Raw genomic sequence first — 22162 nt, forward strand, 5'->3', positions numbered from 1 at the left:
TACACGTGTGTCCTCGTCTTGGACACAGAATCCGTATGGAAAATAACAATTAACAGTTTTGAACGCAGTAGTCAACAACCAAAATACACAAAATGATAAAAGAGCCCACCACCAAAAGAGTGCAAAAACTGGATATTTGAGTTGTAGGAAGCAAGCAGAGGGAGCATTTATTTAGAAACTTTATTTTCATCTTTACAGTTTTGTCTCCTCGAGAAAATATTTCAAACTGATCTCCAATTAAAGCCCTGAACATGTGACAGTATATATAATATTGTCAGCAACATACATTTACATCAGAGGTCTTCAGTTTTCTTAACTGGCTGTTTTTGTTCAACAAACAAGAGAATTTAAAAAACGTGATGGTTAGTACAGACTGTGCACATTTCTCTCTTTTGAAATCTTTTTTAGTGGTATAGGTAGGAAAGGTCATTATTAAAAAACAAAATAAAAAATAATTTGCAATTAGCACCGTTACTGTGACTTATTTTAACTTAGGGATCAGCACCTTGTCCCGTTAGTAGCGACTAGGAGTTGTCAAACTGCTGCTGCTGCTCTGATGAGCTTAGATGACCAGGTCTTGATCAACGTCCTCTGCAAACACAAAGACAAAACATCCATTAGTCTGTGTTTACTCTCACATAAGTGCAAAAATATTGCTCAAACAGGAACATTGTTTTATAACTGCTCAGCAGCTTTGAGCTTTGAATAACTGGGCGTCGTTTTTAAAATGTAAAACACAGGTAGATATGGTTTCATTAATAGTGTTTCTATTGTTTAGCCATTGGCACTCACGTTCTTTGAGGCCGAAGCAGCTGGCCCATTCCTCCAGGGCGATGTATTTGTCGCTGTCAGCATCACACTGCTCGAAGAAGCGGGTGGTGCAGTGCTCCATGGGGATAAGAGGAGCACGCAGGGGGGACAGCTCTGTGTGGGTCAGGTATCTGGTGGTATGAAGGCACAAGAGCAAGAGGTGTGAACAGGGTTTTATGCACAGTTACTTGGACTAAAAACACATTTGATTCCTGTCCATGTTGAAAGTAACAATGACCCAAAATGTTACAAAAGTCCTAAGCCTGAAATGTAAAAAAAAAATAAAAAATTAATAACTGGCCCAGAATGTCACGATGCTGAGCCCAAAATGGAAGGATTTTCACCCAGAATGTAACAACTTTTTATATTTTGGGGTTTTATATCATTTTATTTTTATTACATTTCAGGCTGGGCACTTTTGTTACATTACTGACTAGTGATGACATGTCGGGTTTTATCTTGGCTTAGGGGCCACCCTATTGGTTGTGGCTGCAGCAGCTCTCTCTTCCTTGTCCATTTCTAGTTATTTTTTCATCTCTCTGTATGATTGCATGAATCATTTGTCAGTCATGGACATCAAAGTGGTTTTATCTTTAGTAAAATTTAACAATTTTTGCTCCTGTGTTTGTCTGGAGATCCTGCATGTAACCATGGCTGTATTGTTAACATGTAAAATCTGCTGTTAGCGGCCTGTAGCAAGCCGATGCTAACTGGTGCAAAGCCTGATGTTTCCCACAAGGTGAGGAGAAGTAGGTGAGGACGACGTGCTAGTTCTCAGGTGTGAGCTACGAAGTGACGACATGGACCTGTCCTTCCATCCACCTATATTGGGAATGTGAGTTCTAAGATAGACAAGCTAGCTGTGCTAACCCAGCAACAGAGGGAATACCAGAAGGCAGAGTAGCATCATGCAATTCACAGACATGGCTAATGGAGCTAACATCAGACACCAACGCCATGCTGGAAGAGCTTCACCTGCTGTGAGTTCTATAAACTTTCTTACTTTTGTTTTCTTGATTGCTGCTGTGACTCCTCCTGAATTTCCCCTCAAGGAATAAAATAAGCATTTTCTATTCTATTGTATTGTATTCTATTCTATTCTAGTCCATGTTCTTTAAATTACATTTTGGTTTAATTTATTTGGGTCAACACAACAACAAAACCCAGGAAGGTACCTTCAGTCATGTCACGTTAAATGTTTTATTTTTTAAATTGCACTATGTGCCACTTAAAAAAAAAATCTGAATAGGTTTCATTCAACCATGTGTCTTGGACCTCCTCGACTTTAATATTTCTTTTTTTAGCTCTGTATTTCTTTGTCTGGAAATGAATCCAAGCAAATGGAAAAACTTCTCAAATTGAAGCTCTTGCTGGTGCATTTCCAGTCCAGCAGCCACTTCATCATGTTAGGAAGATGTTGTCATAAAATGCAAACAGCAGCTGCTTCTGTTGGATCCATCTGTTTGTGGTTTGAGATCAGAAGTGGCATCACCCTCACTGGAAACCAATCAGCTCTCTGTCTGCCACAAGCTCAACCAACATAGATATTTTGGTTTAAAAGCTCTGAAGTGCTGACTCCACAGTGATGTTACATAACCAGACTTATTTTCCACCTCATTTTTCTCTGTGGAAGACAGACGCAGACTTCTCTTAGGTGTAACTGTTTATGAGAGCGTGGTTTTGGTGCGTCTTTACATACCCGTCGACTGGGTGCTGGTCAAGCTGGCCGAACTGCCAGTGGACGGGGAAGATGTACATGTTGTAGTTCTTCTCGAAGTCGTGAGCCAGCAGGTCCAGGGAGTGATCACCAGCCTGCAGCCTCTTCTCGTTCTCGTAGATCTTCTTCACCTGAAAGATTAAAAACATACGCTCCATGTTTAAAACACAAAAGCTGGTTGGATGATGTTTATATTCTTGCAGCATTCTTAGCAAGCCGGAGCTTAAGGGAGGGGAAAAAGCACTCAAGAGTATGAATCAACTTAAAATGTGCTCCTGAATGTTTATGTTATAGCTGATAATCATTCTCTTTAGCCCTTCTCTTTTGAGGTTAATATAAACACTCTGTAAAGTCTGCAGAACAAACCACTTGCATTTGCATCTATGAAGAACAGCTGCTGTAAATGGTGAGTCAATTTAACTTGCCTGAAAGCCTGTTTTCTGGTTGCATCTCCTTTAAGCTTAAAGAGTAGTGTGATGTATAAAACTTTTACAGGCAGTGCATAAGTTGTCTCTGGTTTATAGCTTTACAGTAATCCGAAAAATTTTCCCAGTCTCTGTAAATAAGGCTATTAAACTTTTTGGATGTGACTTTGCTTTTTATGAGCTAACTCCAGTGTGTTTAATACTACATAAGAAGACAATGTTTATGATCCACTGCTAGACAATTGGATATGATCTTGTTTGTCAAGTCAACTCTGTTCCCATTTCATCCTGAATTAAATGACAGCCACATTTTGATCCAGTGATAGAGAAATGTTTCAGCTGCTCACCCTGAGCTTCTGCTTCTCGGTCAGCAGGTTGTTGTCCTCATCGCGCTCATACAGAGTCACCAGAACGTTCTTGAGCCAGTCCCTCATGCGCAGGGGGAACTCGTTCAGCTCGGTGTCCATGCAGGGCTCGATGACTGCAGGAAGAAAACACAATCTTATTAATACATTGACAACGGTATGCCCCAGGGCTTTGTCTTGGGACCACTGTTATTTACCATTTTTATCATCAGTCATAATTTTCTAAATGCAAATTTCCATTTATGAATGGATGATAGGGTTGTTAATTGGTCTGGTGTATCTCGTTAAACTAGGAAGCTTTGATACAAATCAAGACCCCTTTGAAGAGTTAACTGATTCTTGCAGTTCTGTGATCCAGGATATGTTGACTTTTTTGTATTATTATTATCATTATGTGTCTTTTTCCCTGTAACTTTGCTCTGCTGGTCATTGTCAGGGCACTCTAGTAAAATATTGTTTATTCTACTACATTAGAAATAAATATCAATAACTTTTACTCTGATCTAATGATAAAGTTCAAATGTTTGATAATGCACTCAAGGTCATGCCTTTAATTTGTCACTGTCCAAATCAAAAGAAAGAGAAATTTCAAGATAAGAGTGAATTTTTTATGTTGTAATAAAGAAAAAAAAATATCAGGTATTTACATAATTTCATCAGCCTGCAACCTGTTAAATTCTGTTGCACCTGGATCTCCATTTGTGCCCTCCAGCCCAGACTAATCTCTCACTGCGTGTATGACATGTTCAGTTTGAACAGCGGAAGAAATGCAGCCCACATGTTTGAACAGATCCTCTCTCTGCCGAGCTGCGGCCTGCAGGCCAGACATGAGTGTGTGAGCCACCCATCACTCTCAGTTCTAGACGTCGATCACTGACACAAACACCTCTGAGGGAAGCTTTATCCACTGAGCTTATTGCACGAATTCACCAAATCAAAACTAAAATAGTAAAATACTTTAGAAATTAAGATTCAGTACTAAATCCTCTATCGGGAACAAACCCAAACACCACCAGAGATTACCTTAAAGCAGCACATTATAACAACCAGTTAACAAGATAAATAATCAGAGGAACATAAACAAATTTAAAAGGATTAAGTAATTGTCTTTTCAGCAGCACTTCCTTTCTTCTGCATAATCTTCACATGAGACACATTCTAATAGCTTAGAAAGGTCTCCCTTCTTGTAGCTGACTTACAAATGGATCCCTGATTTAATAACCTACTGTCAAATTTTAAACTGTTTAAACACAATATTTTTTTAACCCCAAAGATGTTAATTTTTCAATTTTTATTTTTGACCTTTTGGTCCTTTTTTCATGAATCTTGGAAGAAAGGGGTTAAGTTTCAAATAGGAGTCGTATGGGTCCAGTAATTTATGGTAGGAGTCTTTTTTTCCTACATGTTGTTTTGTCTCCAGTCTTGTCACAGCCTCCAAAATCCAGTGTCTACAGCAGAACCAGTCCAGATCTAAAGCATAAACCGCTCACAGGTTTGAAAGCCACTTGGATGCACGCTCTTCCTGCCTCCTTAGCCAACATCAACATCTGGTCCTGTTTAGACGGGTGTACCCAGGGTGGAGTCAGTGGTCTCTCTAAAGACCCGATGAAGCAATGACTCAGAACAGTTTAAATAATCCCTGGAGTAAAGTTTATACTTTAATGAGCTGTTTACAGTTTTTAATCCAGTCAGAGAAAAAAATGGGTCTTAATGATGATGGTTTGAATCATTTACTGACTGTCCACTGAGTATTTCAAGGCTTCATCTGCAGCATTGGATCAAATTTAGCTCTCAAATACAGAAGGTTTGGTTTGCAGACTAAAAATGTCCTGACTGACTGTTATGTAACGTTTGTGAAGAGGCCCGATTCCTGAAATAAGTTCAAGATCTTTTGAGTGCAGCAGATGTAGAAATATTTTAGACTTGGTTGAAGGTTGAGCTCTTTTTACATGCACAGTCGTGGAATTTTCTGTAACTTTCAGGAGAACTCAACAATGCACAACAAAAAGGGTCAAGGCTTAATTTGGAGCAGAGGCTGCAGAGTTTTAGAGCTTACGTTTGCAGGATCCGATGTAGTCCAGGTGCAGCTTGTGGCCCTTCTTGGTTCCCTCCAGGGTGCACTTGGTGGCAAAGAAGTTGCAAGAGGTGTCGTAGGTCTTGTTGTCAGTACCGCAAACCTGAGAGACAAAATGTAGAGATAAGTTTCCAGAGTTTTAGGCCTCATTGGAGTCCAGATCTCACAAATGTTCCAGGTATCCAAATTAGTTCTGTGGTTTTTGTGATTTTTATGTTTGGCTGGACTCACATGCTCGAACTCTCCCTCGGCAGCGGGGCAGGTGGAGGGGTCCTGGCACACACACATGGGTGTGTTGCTCTCATCAACCTCACACACTTTGCCCTTCTTGCAGTGGTGGTTCATGCAGGGATCTGTGGAAAAAATAAACCAGACATTAGAGCAAAGTCAAAGTCCAGCTTTCTGAGAGACACAGAAGCTAAACAGGGACACCATGACCAAATCCAGACATGAATACTTTTCTGTCTTTAAGTGCTGTCTTGCCAAAAGAAAACCCAACAAATGTTTTCATGTGTGGGAGCATCAACAAGCAAGATGACTTCATTAAGAAGGAAAAAGTCTTCAAAAGGCAGACTCAAGCAGCTGCTTGTCCAAGAAGAGAAAATATCAGTCTCTAATGAGCTGCCAAATAAGTCATGGAAAGTGCTTGGGATAATAAAGGAGAAGCAAACGAAAACACTGGACAGAAGCAGAGCTGAAACACTTTTAAGACACTTCTTGTTATGACCACACACTTTATATTTATACCTCTTACAAGGTGCTGCTTGATAATAAATGTTTAGTTTTTGTAAAGTTTTGTAAAGCTAGTGTTTGATTAGAAGTGCAATGAAAACCCTGTGTGGTGTTTGCCGCCCTTTTGGTTTAAAACCCAGATACAATAAACTATTGTACATTTTTTGTCAATTACTTTTCAGGTACATTCCATAAAAACTGTTATCAGAGAATTTCTTCATTGCAGTCTGCATCACTGATGATGTTTCACCATTTAACTCCACTGTGTTGGAAAGGAAGGAACATAAGGAACTCAAACTATCAGCTTTTCTAGACACTACTTCAGGGAAGCGATGGGTATAAGTTGGTGTATTTTTCTACTCAGGTGTTTTTAGTGTTTAGCAGAAGGAAAGAAGTTCAGTAAATCTTCCTAGACAGCTCATCTAGAACAGTTTGTACAGTTGGACTGATGCCGTGCTGCTGGTGTTGTCTGTGGTTCAGTCACTGCTGCTTCAATCTGAGTGGAACGTGTAATTACAGCTGTCTCCTCCCAGAATGAGGCAGACTGTTATTACGGCTGTTTCATTTGCCAGTCTGAGGATTCACTGAGCCCTCCACACTCGTTTACTGTAGCTGGAGGGCAGAGGAGCAAGCCGCAGATGAATCCAACGTCAAACAAAAGTTTATGGAAGTTTTAGTTTGAGTTTTTCATTCAGAGTGTTTAAATCTAGATGTTCTGTAAAGGAAAGCTAAAGCTGTGATGATATGTTTACTCATACCAGTGTGGGGATGTTGCGTAACAGAGAGACGTTTTACAGAAAGAACTGATTAACTTTTGTGCATGTATTATAAAAAAAAAAAAAACTCTTTCTTCGGGTCAGTTTTGCCTTTTTTGCTAACAGAAACAAAATTGTAACTTGAAAACAAACATTTTTTTTTCAATTCTACCATTATGCTTTACTTCTTAATAGTCTACAAAGAACAGACACCAGTTTTTTTCGGCATAGCTTTGTTCACTCTACCATCTACTAGTTTTTTTTTTTAGCAGCTTATTGTTTTGTTAGTTATGTTTTGTTAGTTATGTTTTGATTGTTTTTTGGCCACTTGAGGGCAGTAATGACTCATATTGAGCAGAAAATCAACACTTTATCAATCATTCTTTTGTAAATAGTACATGGAAAATGCCACTCATCATCACTTTAAGTTGGGGTAACCCTCTAGATAACTGGCCCAATGTCATAATACTCAACAACAGGGTTAAGTGTGTGTTTGTGAACTTACTCTCAGCAACAACATCTTCAACAACTTCTTCCTCAGCAATATCGATGGCCTCATCAAACTCTCCAATCTCAATCTGCACGGGGTTGGCCCCAACCTCAGGCTCCTGGGAAACATGAGAGGTCAAAGGTCAGACTGTAAGCAGCTGAAGCCTGGTGACCCACATGCAAAGGAATGCAGAGTCATTTGGGTCCAAAGGTATCAAACCATGTGACTGAGGGGGAGGAATTAGGGTCCCTCTTTCAGTTTTCTTGTTATACTCCCTAGATTTGGTCCAGCAGATGATTTTCTTGCTATGCTCTTCGGGGTCTATTTCTGCAGGATGTCCACTTAAACCAAACCGCTTAAATATCCCTGGTTTTCCTGAAAAAGTTTAAACGTCACCACTAAAGAAGGTTCCTCCCTAAAGGCCAAACAGAGTCTGGGAGCAGAGAGACCATAATATCCAACAATAACAAGCAGCTGGGTCCACATGTGGTGAAGCCATGAAAAACGTAATGGCTTCCTGACCGGCTGGAGGGCTGATGGGCGGCTAAAATTAACAGCTGTGGGATATCTGGTCCCGCTGGACCTCTGGAGCAGGAAAGGATAAAACGTTCTCATGAAGTCTCAGTGCAATGGTTTTACACAGACACACTGTATTAGTTCTGTTTTTAATGGATTTTAGAGGACATTGTGCTCTATTAGAAATGTAAAAGGAAGCCCTTGTTAAAATAAATCAACTTCAGTTTCTCCTTTTAAGGTGAAACTATTGAAAGAGCTGGATGACATGTTTACAGCCTTGTCTGTTTGTGGAAAAGATTTCAGAAAAGCCTCAGATAAAACGGATGAGTTTAGGTGGAACTTGGCAAACAGGCTGGTCGGGTTTTGGTGCTAATTTTGAGCCAGGATTTTTTCCATTAACAGATTCTGCTTTGGTGGAAAGACACAGCTTTCTACACATCACAGTATTGACTCTTCTTTCCTTGAATCGCTTAAAACTGACACCTGCTACTTCATTTTCCAGTGCATCAGCAATTAGCAGAAGGACAATCTTTGGATGTCTCAGTTATCATAACTGGGATCCATCAAGTGTGATAGTTTAACCAAATATTCAGCTTCTGAGTTAAAGTTTACATCATAGTTTCATGGATTTGTTCCATCAAAGTCTGACGAAATGAGTCATACAGCTGTGGGTGTGAAAAACAAAGAAGTACAGCCAAAAAGACTTCTCTAGCTGGAAAAGTGAAACCCCAAAGCTCTATCACAGATCAGATGATCTCTGCGAGCAGCTGTGAGGCTCAGGAAACATAACAGACGCCAAATGAAACTCACATGAGAGCAATAAGCATCAGGGTCAAGTTTCCCAAGGAAATCAGTTAAACAAGAAAGAGGGGGAGACCAAACTTTCAAAGTCTTAAAGAGTAATAGATTATTAGGAGACTGCACACAATATTTTTTTCTGAGAACTTGGAACGAAACAAAATCCTGTGAAGTATTTCAGAGGGGCAGGAAACCTTAGCAGCAAGACAAGTAACAGTTGATCCAGATTATCTCATTTCTTGAGGATAAAATTGAAATTGAGCTGACCTGGACTGAGAATAATAATCCCTTATTGCACAAGAAAAATGAGCCAAGAATTTCACTGCAAGCAGTTTAATGAAATAGGTCAGATTAGTGTGTTTGTGAAAGATTCAGTTTTTAAAATCTTCATTGCTTGATTAATTAAAATATTGTTATTTAACGTAATGAGATTTCATTTTCTCAAATGTTTACAGGATTTTATTTAAAAAAAAAAAAAAAAAAAAAGACAACAAGCACAACACCTGGACTGACCTCAACCACTGGCTCTTCAACCACTGGCTCTTCAGCCACCAGCGCTTCGTCCATGATGGGCTCCTCCTCAGTCTAGGACACACACAAGACACTAGTTGTAAACAAATGTGTGTATTGTGCTCAGGGAAAAAAAACTCACTTGAGTAAAAGGAGGTCAGAAGCAGACAATGATCTCACTCATATGTGCTGAAACACAACAACACACTGGAGACTCACAAACTGGCTCACTCACACACATACTTTGGATCTTCATGCCCACATGGGGCAACAAGCAGAATGAATGAGAAATATTTCAGCACACTAAAGCCATGAAAACACACATTCTCATGTGCTTGGACTTCACTTTGATAGGAAAACACAATTAACAAGCACACACACTCTCTCACACACACATACTAACATCCCAGGGCCAAAAAGGGAAACTCTCACACGTGAATTGAGTATCACACAGGAAAAGGTGGAAAGGAAGAGACACACACACTTAGGAAAACACACAAAGGGAGGAACATGCTCATAAGGAAAAAGAGAAGACCACACACACACACACAAACACACACACACACACAGACACACACATGCACGTGCAGTATCACTCACAGGAGCTGCCATGGCGTGGCCAGCCAGGCACAGGATGAAGACAATCCACACCCTCATCTTCAAAGTCTGCTGAGAGACAAAGAGAACAACAGGTGAGGCACATTAAGCTTCAGTTTGAACAAAGCAGTTATTAAGCAAATCCACGTCAACCAGGATCTAGTTACACTTGCTAAGAGCGTGTTTGATCGTTACACACCGTCACAAGGGAAGAAACCAAAAGACTGCACGTCTTCTTTGAATTTGATTAAATCTGGGAGCAGAGCAGCAGGGTAAGGGATTTCTGCTGGATGACTCTGTAGTGTATACAACCAAGGTCATTTCTTAAAGCATGCTGAAATGATACCAGATGAGGTGCAAATGCAGTCGCAAAAGTAAAGAGCTAATGTTCAACTCAAGCTGGATGGTCTTTAAGACTGACCAATCTGAAGTGGAGAAACCATGGCTTTTTTTGCAGCACTCCCCTGATATAACTTTAACCTCTTCAGACCCGAGCTTTTGTCTTGTGTGCAATTTTTATTTCTCCTTGCTATTTGGGATAAGTAAGACCTAGTAGGTATAATACCCAAACTTGGTCTTTGCACAGGAAGTTTGATTATTTGGGTTAAGTTCTCTATTAGTTGTTTATTAGTGTTATTGTACTTCAGTCGCACGTTTTTTGTTTGTTTGTTTGTTTGTTTATTTGTTTATTTTTTTATTTTTTCCACCAAAATGGGTGTAATGTTGTGATTGCACCAAAAATAATGTGTGGCTAATATGGCAAGGTTTTAAAAAATTAAGTACCATGGGTCTGAGAGGCATATATGTAATGTCCACATATGTGGATGCTGGGTCTTACGCGGTTAATTATTTTTAAAAGAAAATAACCTAATGCTCACATGTAGCAACTTCTAAGAAATCTGGACAACTTACCCTTATTGTGCCTGAATCAAACATTTCGTGAATGTATCAGATGTAAATTTTCCTTTAGATGGAAAAAAAAGGCCTTGCTAAATTGTCAAACATAGTGGGGTCTTCAGATGGTACCTTGAGGAACTCCTGATGTGGAAATTTTTCCTTAGAGATCAGAACTGGGTTTAAAAATCTAGCATCTCACTGATGTTTATCAGCATTTTCTCAAAAAATAAATAAATAAATAAATAAATAAAAATTACAGCTTACTTCCTGAGGGGCAAAATGTGGGCTAACTTCCCTCTGTAATCTGGCTATGAATCTGAAATCACACAAGTGTGTAGCGTGTTTCTGATTCATTGCATCAAGAATGACAAATGAGTTTGTAGTTTTTCTGTTTCCTTATCAGGTCCCACCAGCCAAAACTTCGGCTAATGTCAGCACCATTTCCTATCATTTAAACTTGTTGATGAATCAAATAGAACAGCAATCGTCTGAGTTTGACAAAACAGATAAAACAAAAAAAAAATCTGAATCTAAATTGGAGTTCATTAAGGAGAAACAATAACCAACCCCTCTTTCATGAAACCTGACACTTTCTCTGAAAACAACAAAAGCATCTGGACACAACATGTAACCCTACTCTCTTTCTCTCTCTGCAGACTAATGGAAGCTCTCCAGTTTCTGAACAAAAACCCTCAGTGTCTTCAGTGTTTACTGGCAGCTCAGGCTGAAATTGTCTGTGGCTGTTTGTGGTTTTGTTGAGCAGACTTTTGCTGAACACCATTTCAACCACTGAAATGGAATTTCTCTGGTTCTTAAGTACAAATCAAAACCATCACAGAAGGTGATTGCACTAAATTAGACTTCAGAGACGCGTCAGGGACAGTCTGACATTTGGATGAAAACAGGCGAGCAAACAGCTTCTGTCCTGTGTACTTTCAAAGCAGCGTTTTCCACAACCTGAGGCAGCATATTTTAACTCCTCGTGTTTCCACATGCCTCTGTTTGGAAAAATTACTCTCTTCACAGCTCTGCAAAGACAAATTTACATTTGTAGACCGGTAGCTGATTATGTAAGACCCTGATGTGTGATGTGGAGGATTTATGAGCCAAGGAAGAGGATACACTTTCAGTTGTATGAGAAGGTTAAGTAGAAGGCTATATCTACAAAAAAAACAACAGCATGGGTTTGTTTCTATTGTTTCATGCAGATAGGGAATGAAGTTTTGGTTCCTGGGCTCAAACCAAGTGAAAAACATGAAAGATTGTTTTTTTTCTGAGCTGTCAGTGCTACTTCAGTGGAAATCTTTCGAGTTGCCCATTTGTCTGCTAGGCCGTCTTCCTCTCTCCATCATCTGATCCAAGCCTCCATTGTTGGACTATGAACCCTTTCTCCATTACTGCCTTTCCTCCTTCATCGTGTCTCATCTGAAGAGCTCAATAAGGGTGTCTTTGTTGGGTAATGGAGCATGACGTCGCTTCGTCTTCCTCCGTCCTCTTCCATTAGTTATCTCCCTCTCTGCCTCCATGAAGTCAGATGTTTCACCCAGACATCCAGAAACAATCTTATCGTCTTCACATCAAAGCATGTGTGGCACATAAGGGCAGGATCCTTGGAAGGCTGACTTTAAAGATTCGCCCTCTTTCCTTTAAGGTGCTTTTGTATTTTTTGGCTTGATATCCACTAGAACCAGACATCAGATTGTGTCTGTTGTTTCTCTACTCTTTGGGGCATTCCTTCAGTCTGAAGTGACACAGTTTGCACAATAAACTGAACTCTGCAGGAGATCAGCAGAGGGATAATAAGATTTACAAAACAGGGCTCAGAATGGCAGGAATTCCTGCATTGGCAGCAGGCTTAGCCAAGCAATAACTCAAAACTTTCCAATCTCCTCTTGGACTTTTCTGAAATATATTTCTGGAACGTGTGCAGCAGTTATCGTCTTAGTCACATAGAAATTGGAGGTAAATGCCACGACTCTTAAAAATGTCGCCTTGAGGTGAAACAAACTTGACATTTTAGGGGGTTGGAGGTACTCTTTCACTGCGCTGGTTGCTGTGATTCCTTAAAAACCAAGAAAGGCCTCTTGGCATGCAGTGCCTAAATAGGGCGACATGTTTGGACAGAGGTGGGGAAGTTTGCATTCACTCAAACAGAGATTTTGTTGATGTATGCTGTTTGATGAACCCTCAGGCCACAAATAAAGCCCTGACATTTGGACAAAAGAGTAAATTGATGGCTCACCTGTAGGCACATATTTTTCCCCATGGTTTCCTTAAATAGTCTAAATTACAAGCTCAGAAATGATTGATGTGTTTGATTTGTCGTGTCATCTCCTGTTTATTATTTTTCATTCCTTTTCAAGTGCAAGTTTTTACAAGTTTTATCATCAGATACAGCCGTCAGAACGTGACAGAGTCCATGTCGAATCATTTACAGCAGCAATATTTACATTTTTTAGACTTTGGCCATAAGTTTGATGCCACAATTTTTTCTTCAGTGGTCATACAATACAATATGGTACAGAATTACAACATATGACTAGATTTGTATAAAAAAAAACGTTTGTTTTTCTTTCTGTGCTGTACATAGTGAATAACAATCCAACCTCATGTTGAAATCTAGCTTGTTTGAGTTTTTTTCTGTCTTTTGCAATGTGTTTCTTCATGTCTGATGCAGAGCAATGAGAGTGCAGACCGCTCTGCATGCAAGAATAAATCAAAAGGTGTCCTCTGTCTCAGAGAAATGAGGCCCACACAGAAATGCTACAACTGCAGTTCTTTGAGTGCCAACTTGAGGCTAGCTCCAGAAAGACCAGAAACAACATGCACACCAGGCCAAAAAAAAAAGGGCAATTTTTACAACATTATAAGATATGTTTACAGTCTGGTTCCAAAAAGGTTTGGGTTTTTCCAATATAGGGGCACGGCTCACTTAGTAGTTAGCCATGTGTGTAGTTGTCTGATCCTATCTCATCCTAACTCAATGAAAACTAGGTTGAGTTCAAAATGACCAATATGGCCACCATCAATGATGAGCTTCAAAACTTTGCATCAGAAACAAATGAGTGATGTCACAGAGACTATGTCCATGTATAAAACAGTCTATGGTGTGAACACATCACAGGAGTCAGCAAGCAAAATGGAAATACAGAAGAAGAACCATGATGCTGGCACTGTGAGATGGAAGTATGTGTCACATTAACAGTTTGTAGAGCTATAGCCTCAATATCCCTAAATCTCCAGGAAGATGTGACTTTAAACATTACCAATATCCTGCAGACTCAAGAAAAGGAAACGTACTTCAGTAACCCATCAGTAACTGCTGATAGCCAGCATCTTCTTCTACGAAATCACAGTCAGGATGATTGGGACAATTGTTCAGTCTGTCTGTCAGCTCATGGTAAGACTCTATGGCTCTGGATTTGTTTAATCTGACACAGTGAACATGTAAAAGACACAAAGATTGTGCAGTCTGTCCTCAACATACGGAAAATGTCAGTCAAAGGAAGTAAAAATCTTTAACTTGGTGGTACAGTTACGCTTTATCAGTCGTGTTTTTTAGGGCTGGGCCGATATGCTATTCTCACGATTTTATTCTATTACGAGTTTTTGGGGCTGCTGATTCAATTTAAATTGTGATTGATTTTTTGAATTTTCAGTTTCAATTTTTTAATACCAGGCCATGTGAAAAAAAGTTAATAATGATGATACAGGCTATATCAGGAGCCATATTTTCTTATGAAATGTGCATCACGTGTGTGAGAGAAAAAAATTCACCCTCTCCTGGAGAAAAGTGGTAATCCAGTTTATAAGCAAACACTAAAATGAAGAATTTGGATTTTAAGAAAAAAGAAAAAGAAGATATTTTTGAGAAAGAATCACAATTTTGATATTGTCAACCAAAATCCCAGATACATTGATTTTTTGTTTTTATTTTTCTCCCACACCTCGTGATTTTACAATTTAGACAATAACAGGCTAAAAGAATAAATGTTTGTGTCAGATTAAAGGAAAATTCCAACAGCTATCTATGACGTACCTTAAACATGGAGGTAAGATACAGAATGAATTTTTATTAAAGCATATTCCTAATAAGTCATTTTATAATGGTGACCACTGTTTCTGAAGGTCCAGTGATGAGAAGTCTTAAGCAGGTTGGACGTGGAAAAATACAGCAACCCTGGCAGAGGATACAGACGGTGACGTCTCCAAATAACCTGCACACAAGGACACTTCTCAAAGACTGAGCTAAAAAAAAAGCCAAGGTGTTCTGCTTACGGGAAATTTCGTAATGACACACTCTTATAAGTGGCATGTCTGACAGGGCGTAAGAGCTCTGAGTCCAGGCAAAGAGGGGAAATAAAAACCTGTCCCATCTCCAAAACATGTGGGGTAAGTATTTGATTTGGAGGGACGTGATGTTCCCATAGTGTGTCCTCTTTAACATATTCCTGTTAAGCTGCAGAGCCATTCAGCTGCTCTCTGCAGGAAGGAGGAGGAGGCCTGACGGACTGACGTAACAGCAAAACAAATTATTTTATTTGGAAAGCTGCTCTCATAATCAAACATGGCCTGGGCTAAAAGGGAAACTTCAGGCTCATAAAGAAGCCCTTTTTCTCCTCAAATGTGTTTAATTTGGGAGGTTAGTTAGGTAAGCATCTGTAAACTCTGGATGGAGGAAAACAACCTGTACTGGAGCTGCTGCTAATACAGAAATCTCCCACATTCTCTCTAATATCTATCTTTTCGGGGTCCCTTTGGCATCTAATTCTGCTCCAGATGCCCTTTAAAGGAAGCAGATTTAGAGGAATTCTTTCTTCTCCTCCTTGGTGACACAGCAGACAGGTTTGTAGGGCTTGAAAAAAACAACCTGAAGCTGACGGCCTGCCAGCAAACAGTGCAGACAAACAACTCTGGCATGCAAAGGACTGTGAAGAAGCAAATATCCAGTGCAGGCTGGGAGACAGTGATTTCCTCTGTTTATATTGAGCTCTGCAGACAGAGAACTATTTTGATGTGGAAAAATCTTAAATATCTCTTATATCACTGGTTTCTGGATGGCTGTGTATGAACAAGTGTGTGTAAAATGTAAAACATGAAGACAACACAAATAGATTTTGTTTGTTAAATACACACGTGTGTAATAAAACTATCTGGCGCTATCTATCTTAAAACTTAAAGTTAAAACTTTTTTGTCTTTGACAATTTGGACCTCATATGTGTTTAAAGGGAGCCAAATGTCAGATCTGTGTTAAAAAGACTGTTTGAGCCTTAGCCTTTACTAAGTGCTGAGAAAAAAAGAAAAAAAACTAAAATCTTTCAGCAAAGAAGTTCCCCTACTGTAATCTAATGCAAAATTGCAGAAGACGTCATATGATAATTTAAAGTTTCATCTTATCTAAGTAACTGTTTGACAGACTCCAAAGGAGACAATGAAAACTGTCGTAGAATACTATAAAGAAGATACTTGGGTTTCAAGAACTAGATACTAAAGAGGTACCCTGATACAGACACCAAATGGTATTTGAGGTTGGCTCTGTATGGTACATTTTGCTAGCCAAAAATGTAAGGAGTCATTTAAGACTGCATAAGGATAATCTAAAAGCAGATTACAGGGTACCAAGAACCAGATACCAAAGGGTACCCTGAAGGAGATCTTGAAGAGCTACATTATAATAGTCATTATAGGGCAATTTGATACAGACACCAAATGGTGTCATTAAGTGGATGCTAAGGTAAAATTTTTGATAGACTCCAAATGTATGGTTTCAATAAAAACAGATTCAGGGGTACTAAGAACTAGATATCAAAGAGTAACCTAAAGGAGATCTCAAGGAGATACCTTATAACAGACAGGTACCTTGATACGGACAGCAAATGGCCCCAAGAAGTAGATGTTATAAGGAACTTTTTGAGGTAAGGAGTCAATAAAAACTGCTAAAGGATACTACAGGAGCAGATACTAGGGTACCAAGAAAATGCTAAGAATACCAGCTGCCCTGAAGGAGATCTTAAAGAGGTTCCTTTTAAGGGTACTTTGATACAGACACCGAATGGCACCACGAGGTAGATGCTACAAGAAATTAGACATATAACACTTGATAAAAGTATCAAAGGGCACTTTGAACAGATTCTAAAAGATACCTCAAAAAAGAAGAAGTACTCTTCAACGGATGCTCAAAAGGTACTCTAAAAAGTAAAGCAACAGCTGTTCAAGGGTACCCTGAAACATACCAAGCCATTTTTCTTATCTCCTTGCCTGAAAAACACAACAAACAGACTCTCTTTTTCACCTCATACATACTGTTTATTAAGCTTCTACCCCTCCAATGGACAGATTATTTGAGTTCACCCTAAATAATGGGTACCATGAAACAGAAACCCTCAAAACATGAGGTGTACCTTCAGATATCCACTTAAGGGTAACTTGAAACACTTGCAGACTCTACCGTGCACCAAAATAATTCAAGGGCAAATAGTATGTAGAGTTGGTTCATCATAAACAGTGGGGAATGTTTACATACGCGCAACTTTTGATTTCAGTGCTTCCTGCTGCAACATTTATTCATGTATCAGATATCTGTCTCTTTCTGTCCAAGCTACTTCCTAAACCAGTAACCTGACACTTGACAATTTCAGTTTCCCTCAGAGAGCAGTGGGGGGGAACCCCTTTGGGTTGCCAAGACAAAGAACAGCCTCAGAGTCCAGCAGTAATCCCTATCAGTCTCTGAGCACAAAGAGAACGAACAGACATACAGGAGTGGAGGAGCACTCATGGGGAAAGAGGAAGAAGAAAGACGGGGATAATTGTAACCTGAGTTTTTCTCACATGACCTCTCGGACCAAGTTTCCCACTCCCCCATTCGTTAACATTACTGTGCATTACTGCCTCAGATGAAAGCTCTACTGTTCCAACAGCCAGTGTATTTGTCTTTAAGTTACACCTGTCAAATGCATCTCAGTGCAGATCCTCTGGGTTAATCTCTTTAGTCATTTGCAGTGACCTGTTGCAGTCCTGTTCAGGCCAAAAGACGTCAACTGTCTGTGGTCATGTGTATAAAACCTCATCACACTAACATGTCGGAATATTTTGATCTCTGTTGTAACTCTCCTGGTGGTTTAATTAAAGGTCAAGGGGGAAAAAGAAATAAATATGGCTGTAGTTGCTCTTACGTCACTAATTATAGGGATTTAGAAACATTTCCATAAAGTTTTTGTGCATGTCATTCACGGCCTGCCACAAAGGCGGTGATGAGTTTTGCAACTTTTGCTTGAAGTTCAACAAACAAATGTGGCTTTCTTTAAAGCTTTAGTGAGGGGATAAACAAGAAAAGAGAGGACTAGATGCTGAAGTGGAAAGAGAATTACGGTACTTGTCCTGACTGATTAAAGAGTGGAGAGTCTCATTTGGTTGTTTTAATCTGAACTCACTCATCTGTCAGCAGTTCATCCTTGCTTTTGTTCACCACTTTATTGGATTATTATTTCCTTCCATCCTTTGTTTATTACTATCTTTTCTTTATACCCAAACTTGTTCTCTCTGTTTTCCTTAGTCATCAGTCCACCCATCATCCCTTTGTTTTGCTGTTTCTTCTTCTCTTTCCTCCCGTCTCTCCTTCACCCTTTTTGTCTCTTTTTGCTGACACCAAACTCCAGCTCTTTCTCCTCCATGTCGAGCCCAGACAGCTGCACAATCCTTCCTTCCTGTCGGGGGATTAGAGTTTTTCTACAGGGTGCCAAGCTGGCCCAGTATTTCCCAGTATCCTCAGCTTAAATGCCAACACCCTCTCTCCTCCTCCTCCTCCTTCTTCCTCCTCCTCCTCCTCCTTCCATCTCAGTCCAAACCTGCCACCTCAACAATTAGGCAGCCAGAGAAGCTCGGTCTCATACTAATGCAGGGACATTGTTCTTCAGTCTCCCTGAAGAAAACGGAGAAAAGTTCTCGACAGGTGTGACGGGTGCAGAAAAGCAGCACTTAATGTGGGAACATAAGACGGTGATAGCATTTATTTTTCTTTAAGCAGTAATCCAGTCTGGAGAGTGGGGACACTTAGCTAAAGGATCCTGATCATTTCTCCCAAACAAAACTGTGCAACACTGAGACAACTTGAATGTTAAACTCAATCTCAGTGCCATAGGTCACCATTGAAAAAGACAAAAAGCACTGAGAAAACCACTGAAGGTGAATATAAGATTGAAAACAGGGTTATTGTTTTCTTCCCCTCTTTTTTTACACAACTATTCAACTGTCAAAGTCTAGATGGGTTGTTGCTCAGTGTGAACTGTCTCTTCTTAGTGCACAGCAAGCTTCAAAGGTTCCTCAACAGACTCAAAAGACTGAAACTGAATCAGCTTTAGAAACAGGCTGTGATGACTCTGATTCTCTAATGTGAATAAATTTAAACCTCAGGTTCATGTTTCAGGTTTACACTTTAAGTATAAAAAAAAATGTGTGTGTCATGTTTAAGAATAACTTTATGCATACATATCGAGCTTGATCTACTTAAAGGATCTGGACTTGGTGGAAGACATTTCATCTCTCCTCCAAAAGGCTTATGTTTTCAAGTTCTGTCCACCAGATCAAGCTCTGTATTACCAGATTGGACCAAATGACAGGGATCCCTCACAGATATCTCTGCATACATGTTTGCTTAAGGCTTTTATATTTTTTGTCTTCAGAATAAATAAGACAGGGGGAAAAAACAGTATGCTCAAGAGCAAAACTGCATCATGCACAGTGAAGCTTGAATAAAAAAGCAGAAGAACAACAGCAAAACACTCATTTTCGGGAGGATGGAGACCTGCATACCAAGGTTTTAGAGAAAAAACTCCAATAAAGGTTTTTGAAAAACAGTTTTCAACAATCCAAGACTTTGACTTTCTTATTATACTGATCCAAAAGTACGTCAGACATATTTGATCATGAAATGAGTCATTTCAGAGTGTCGGACATTAAACCACAGCTCATAAAGTCTTTTTCAGCTTGGTTAAAATCATCACAGAGGCATTAGAAAGAGTGAGGGTGCAGATTTCTAAAACTCAGAAAACTCTTTCTACATGTCTTTGTGCAGAAGAGGATTGTCGTGTTGAAACAAGAAAAGAACAAACACAAAGTGTTGACACTGTATGCTGCATGAACAGCTGCGGACCAACAGTCGCCTGAACTATGCAGGAATTTCAGCCTCTTTCAGCTAATCTGTGACGTCCTGACACTTGAAGGCGTCTGAACGAACTAACAGAGCGTTTCAAACAGCTGGTCATCGATCACTATGGCAACCTGCATTCCTTTACAAGGGAGTAATCAGAGGGGAGATGAAGGGAGTGAGAGAAGGAGAGATGCTGGTCAGAGAAACGCTCCCATTTTTCTATCGGCCTTTGTTTGGCTCCTCTCCACCCACGTTTATCCTCCTCTTTCCTCCTCTCTTTCTGCTTTCCTCTCAGTGTTTATTCTCACAGCTTTTGACAAACCATGCAGACATCTGTTTACAAAGCTGAGAGTTCTCCAGAGACGCACAGAGAGCTGCAGTTTCTGCGTACAAGCTAAACATGTCTTGATTCACAAAATACTCATTGTTTGACAGTAGATAACAAACCCTTACCCTCAAAACCCTCAAACAAAACATAAAACTTTCTAAAGTCTGCATCTCACTCCACCCCCATTCTCTATCCCTCTGAACCCCCTCCTCCTCCTCTGCCTCTCCCTCCTCCCCCTCTCCTGTTGCCGATGTGGCACACAATACCTCCACAGAGAACGAATCCTCATAATCACAGCTTGTTTACCTGCAGGGAGTGATTTCCCTCGCAGCTGTTTGAGCAATAATAACAGAGCAGATTGTTCACTGAGGTTTTAAGTCACAGCAGAAGAAGCCCTTACAAGCAGATGGTTGTCATTGTAAAGTGAGTTTCAGTTTGTTTAAATTGTTAAAAAAAAAAAAAAAGTAGGAGAGGAACAGCTCTGCAGGTAGCTGCCAGAGAATCTGCTGCAGGTGATCAAGAGTGAAAATTTAAAGTTAGATTGAATTCTGTGTTTGTAGCAGATTAAATGTGTGTGACAAACACTAAAGAGAAAAGATTACGCTGCCAAGTTAATTTAAGTCTGACAGGCAGAAAAAGAAACACCATGTTTTAGCTGACTGATCACACCTGACTCAGAAATGATTTGTTTCAGAGTAGAGAAGTGAAAGGTACAACTTCAGCAAGAAGTTTCCACGTACTTTGAGCCTTCTCTCCCTCCTGCAGACTAAGAAGTGAACTGTTAACTCTTGTAGTTGCTGTTAAATGACAGAATGTGTAGTTTTCTTGGAGAGTGAGTGCTCTTACCTTTAGCTTTGCAGAGCAGGGACCAGAGGAGAAGTCAGCAGTGTGCGGGGCCGGGACGATCTGACAGCCTCACTAGTTAACACAGAAGACATTTCCAGTGGGACGTCCCAGTTAGGACAGAGAACAGCCCCCACCCCCCCTCACCCAAACCTCCTCCCTCCCCTCCCATACTCACTCAGGCTTCCTGCTCTGGGAGGCGGAGTTTGTCATCACTAATTCTTCATCTCAACTCGAGGCCCAGATCATAACCAGAGACATTTATCTTCTGAACAGGAGTCTGAGCTGGAACATGTAGTTTCCTTATTTATAAAAGACTTAAAGCACCATAAATATGCACCTTCTGTAATTATTCCTCTCCTTTTAGCCTGCGCCAATGTTACCATTAACAATTCATCTCATCTTTTTGCAAAGGTATGGCTACATTTTTGTCTTGATCAAATACTGTGAAAGTCAACACCCAGATGGAAATAAAAGTAGCCCAACATCAGCATTGGTGTCTGAATTAAAAATAAATTAAATCTTAGTCGTTTCATGTTCAGTGTGATCAGATTGTTTGCAGACAGGAGGACTGCATGAGTCAAATTTAAAAAGGCTCGACATGTCTTTGATGTTCACCTTTTGACCTAAAGACACACCCTCTTTTGGGCTTCTAATTTTCACTTTGCCTTCATCACTGAGGTGAGAGGTCAAAGGTCACGCCAAGATACGAGGCAGCAGGCATGGTGTTGGTAGAGATTCAGTGTCTATAAATAGTATCTATACTTCGTCTGTATATAACAAACTGTTTCTCTTTCCAAAGAAAGATTATTTTTCTATTCTTGCTCTTGAATTCATTCACCAAACAGACAGAATAGCATCTTTAATCATGACAGTGTAAGTTACTGAGACATTTACAGCAACTTTTAAACAGTGTGTAATCCAACATGAAAAATAAACAAAGATTTATAGTCTTCCTTTTTAGAGGGGAATTGGTTTTTTTTATCACATCATGCAATACTGTGTGTTTGATTCATGCTATATCTCTTACATCACAGTGCTTCCTGTTTTATTTTGTAACTTCCTGTTGTGATTCCTGGTGACTCACCTATACCTGAGTTCAACTAGACTAAGGCTGTTTTCCAAACCACCTACTACATACTACATGTGGCACTGGATC

At 39.8% G+C, this 22162-nt stretch overlaps 1 protein-coding gene across 2 annotated transcripts; it reads right to left on the reverse strand.

Annotated features, from left to right (window-relative positions):
• Positions 1-165: 165 nt before the first annotated feature.
• sparc (secreted protein, acidic, cysteine-rich (osteonectin)) lies at positions 166-21135 on the reverse strand. 2 transcript variants are annotated; one of them, XM_074674939.1, is made up of 10 exons: positions 21007-21135; positions 9793-9858; positions 9196-9267; positions 7384-7486; positions 5623-5744; positions 5374-5494; positions 3300-3433; positions 2510-2658; positions 793-941; positions 166-591 (listed from the first exon to the last, which is right to left on the reverse strand). In XM_074674939.1, exons 2-10 carry the CDS (start codon positions 9847-9849, stop codon positions 563-565), a joined length of 936 nt encoding a protein of 311 aa, XP_074531040.1. In that variant the 5' UTR covers positions 9850-9858; positions 21007-21135; the 3' UTR covers positions 166-562. The 2 variants fall into 2 exon arrangements, with proteins under 2 accessions (XP_074531040.1, XP_074531041.1); XM_074674940.1 differs by having other exon boundaries at positions 9793-9861; positions 21007-21067.
• Positions 21136-22162: the final 1027 nt, after the last annotated feature.

The sequence above is a fragment of the Halichoeres trimaculatus genome, unplaced genomic scaffold, assembly GCF_033239565.1.
Source record: "Halichoeres trimaculatus isolate MK-OKI-2021-1 unplaced genomic scaffold, fHalTri1.1 fHalTri1_scaffold_7, whole genome shotgun sequence".
Taxonomy (NCBI): Eukaryota; Metazoa; Chordata; class Actinopteri; order Labriformes; family Labridae; genus Halichoeres; species Halichoeres trimaculatus.

What these genes read in the sequence shown, in the direction of transcription:
- sparc (XM_074674939.1), bottom strand. Translation starts at nt 9,849, where the DNA reads ATGAGGGTGTGGATTGTCTTCATCCTGTGCCTGGCTGGCCACGCCATG. An exon ending in TTGAAGAGCCAGTGGTTGAG is followed by an intron (nt 7,487 to 9,195) that starts GTCAGTCCAGGT and finishes CATGTTTCCCAG; the next exon opens with GAGCCTGAGGTTGGGGCCAA. An exon ending in CCGAGGGAGAGTTCGAGCAT is followed by an intron (nt 5,495 to 5,622) that starts GTGAGTCCAGCC and finishes TTTGTCTCTCAG; the next exon opens with GTTTGCGGTACTGACAACAA.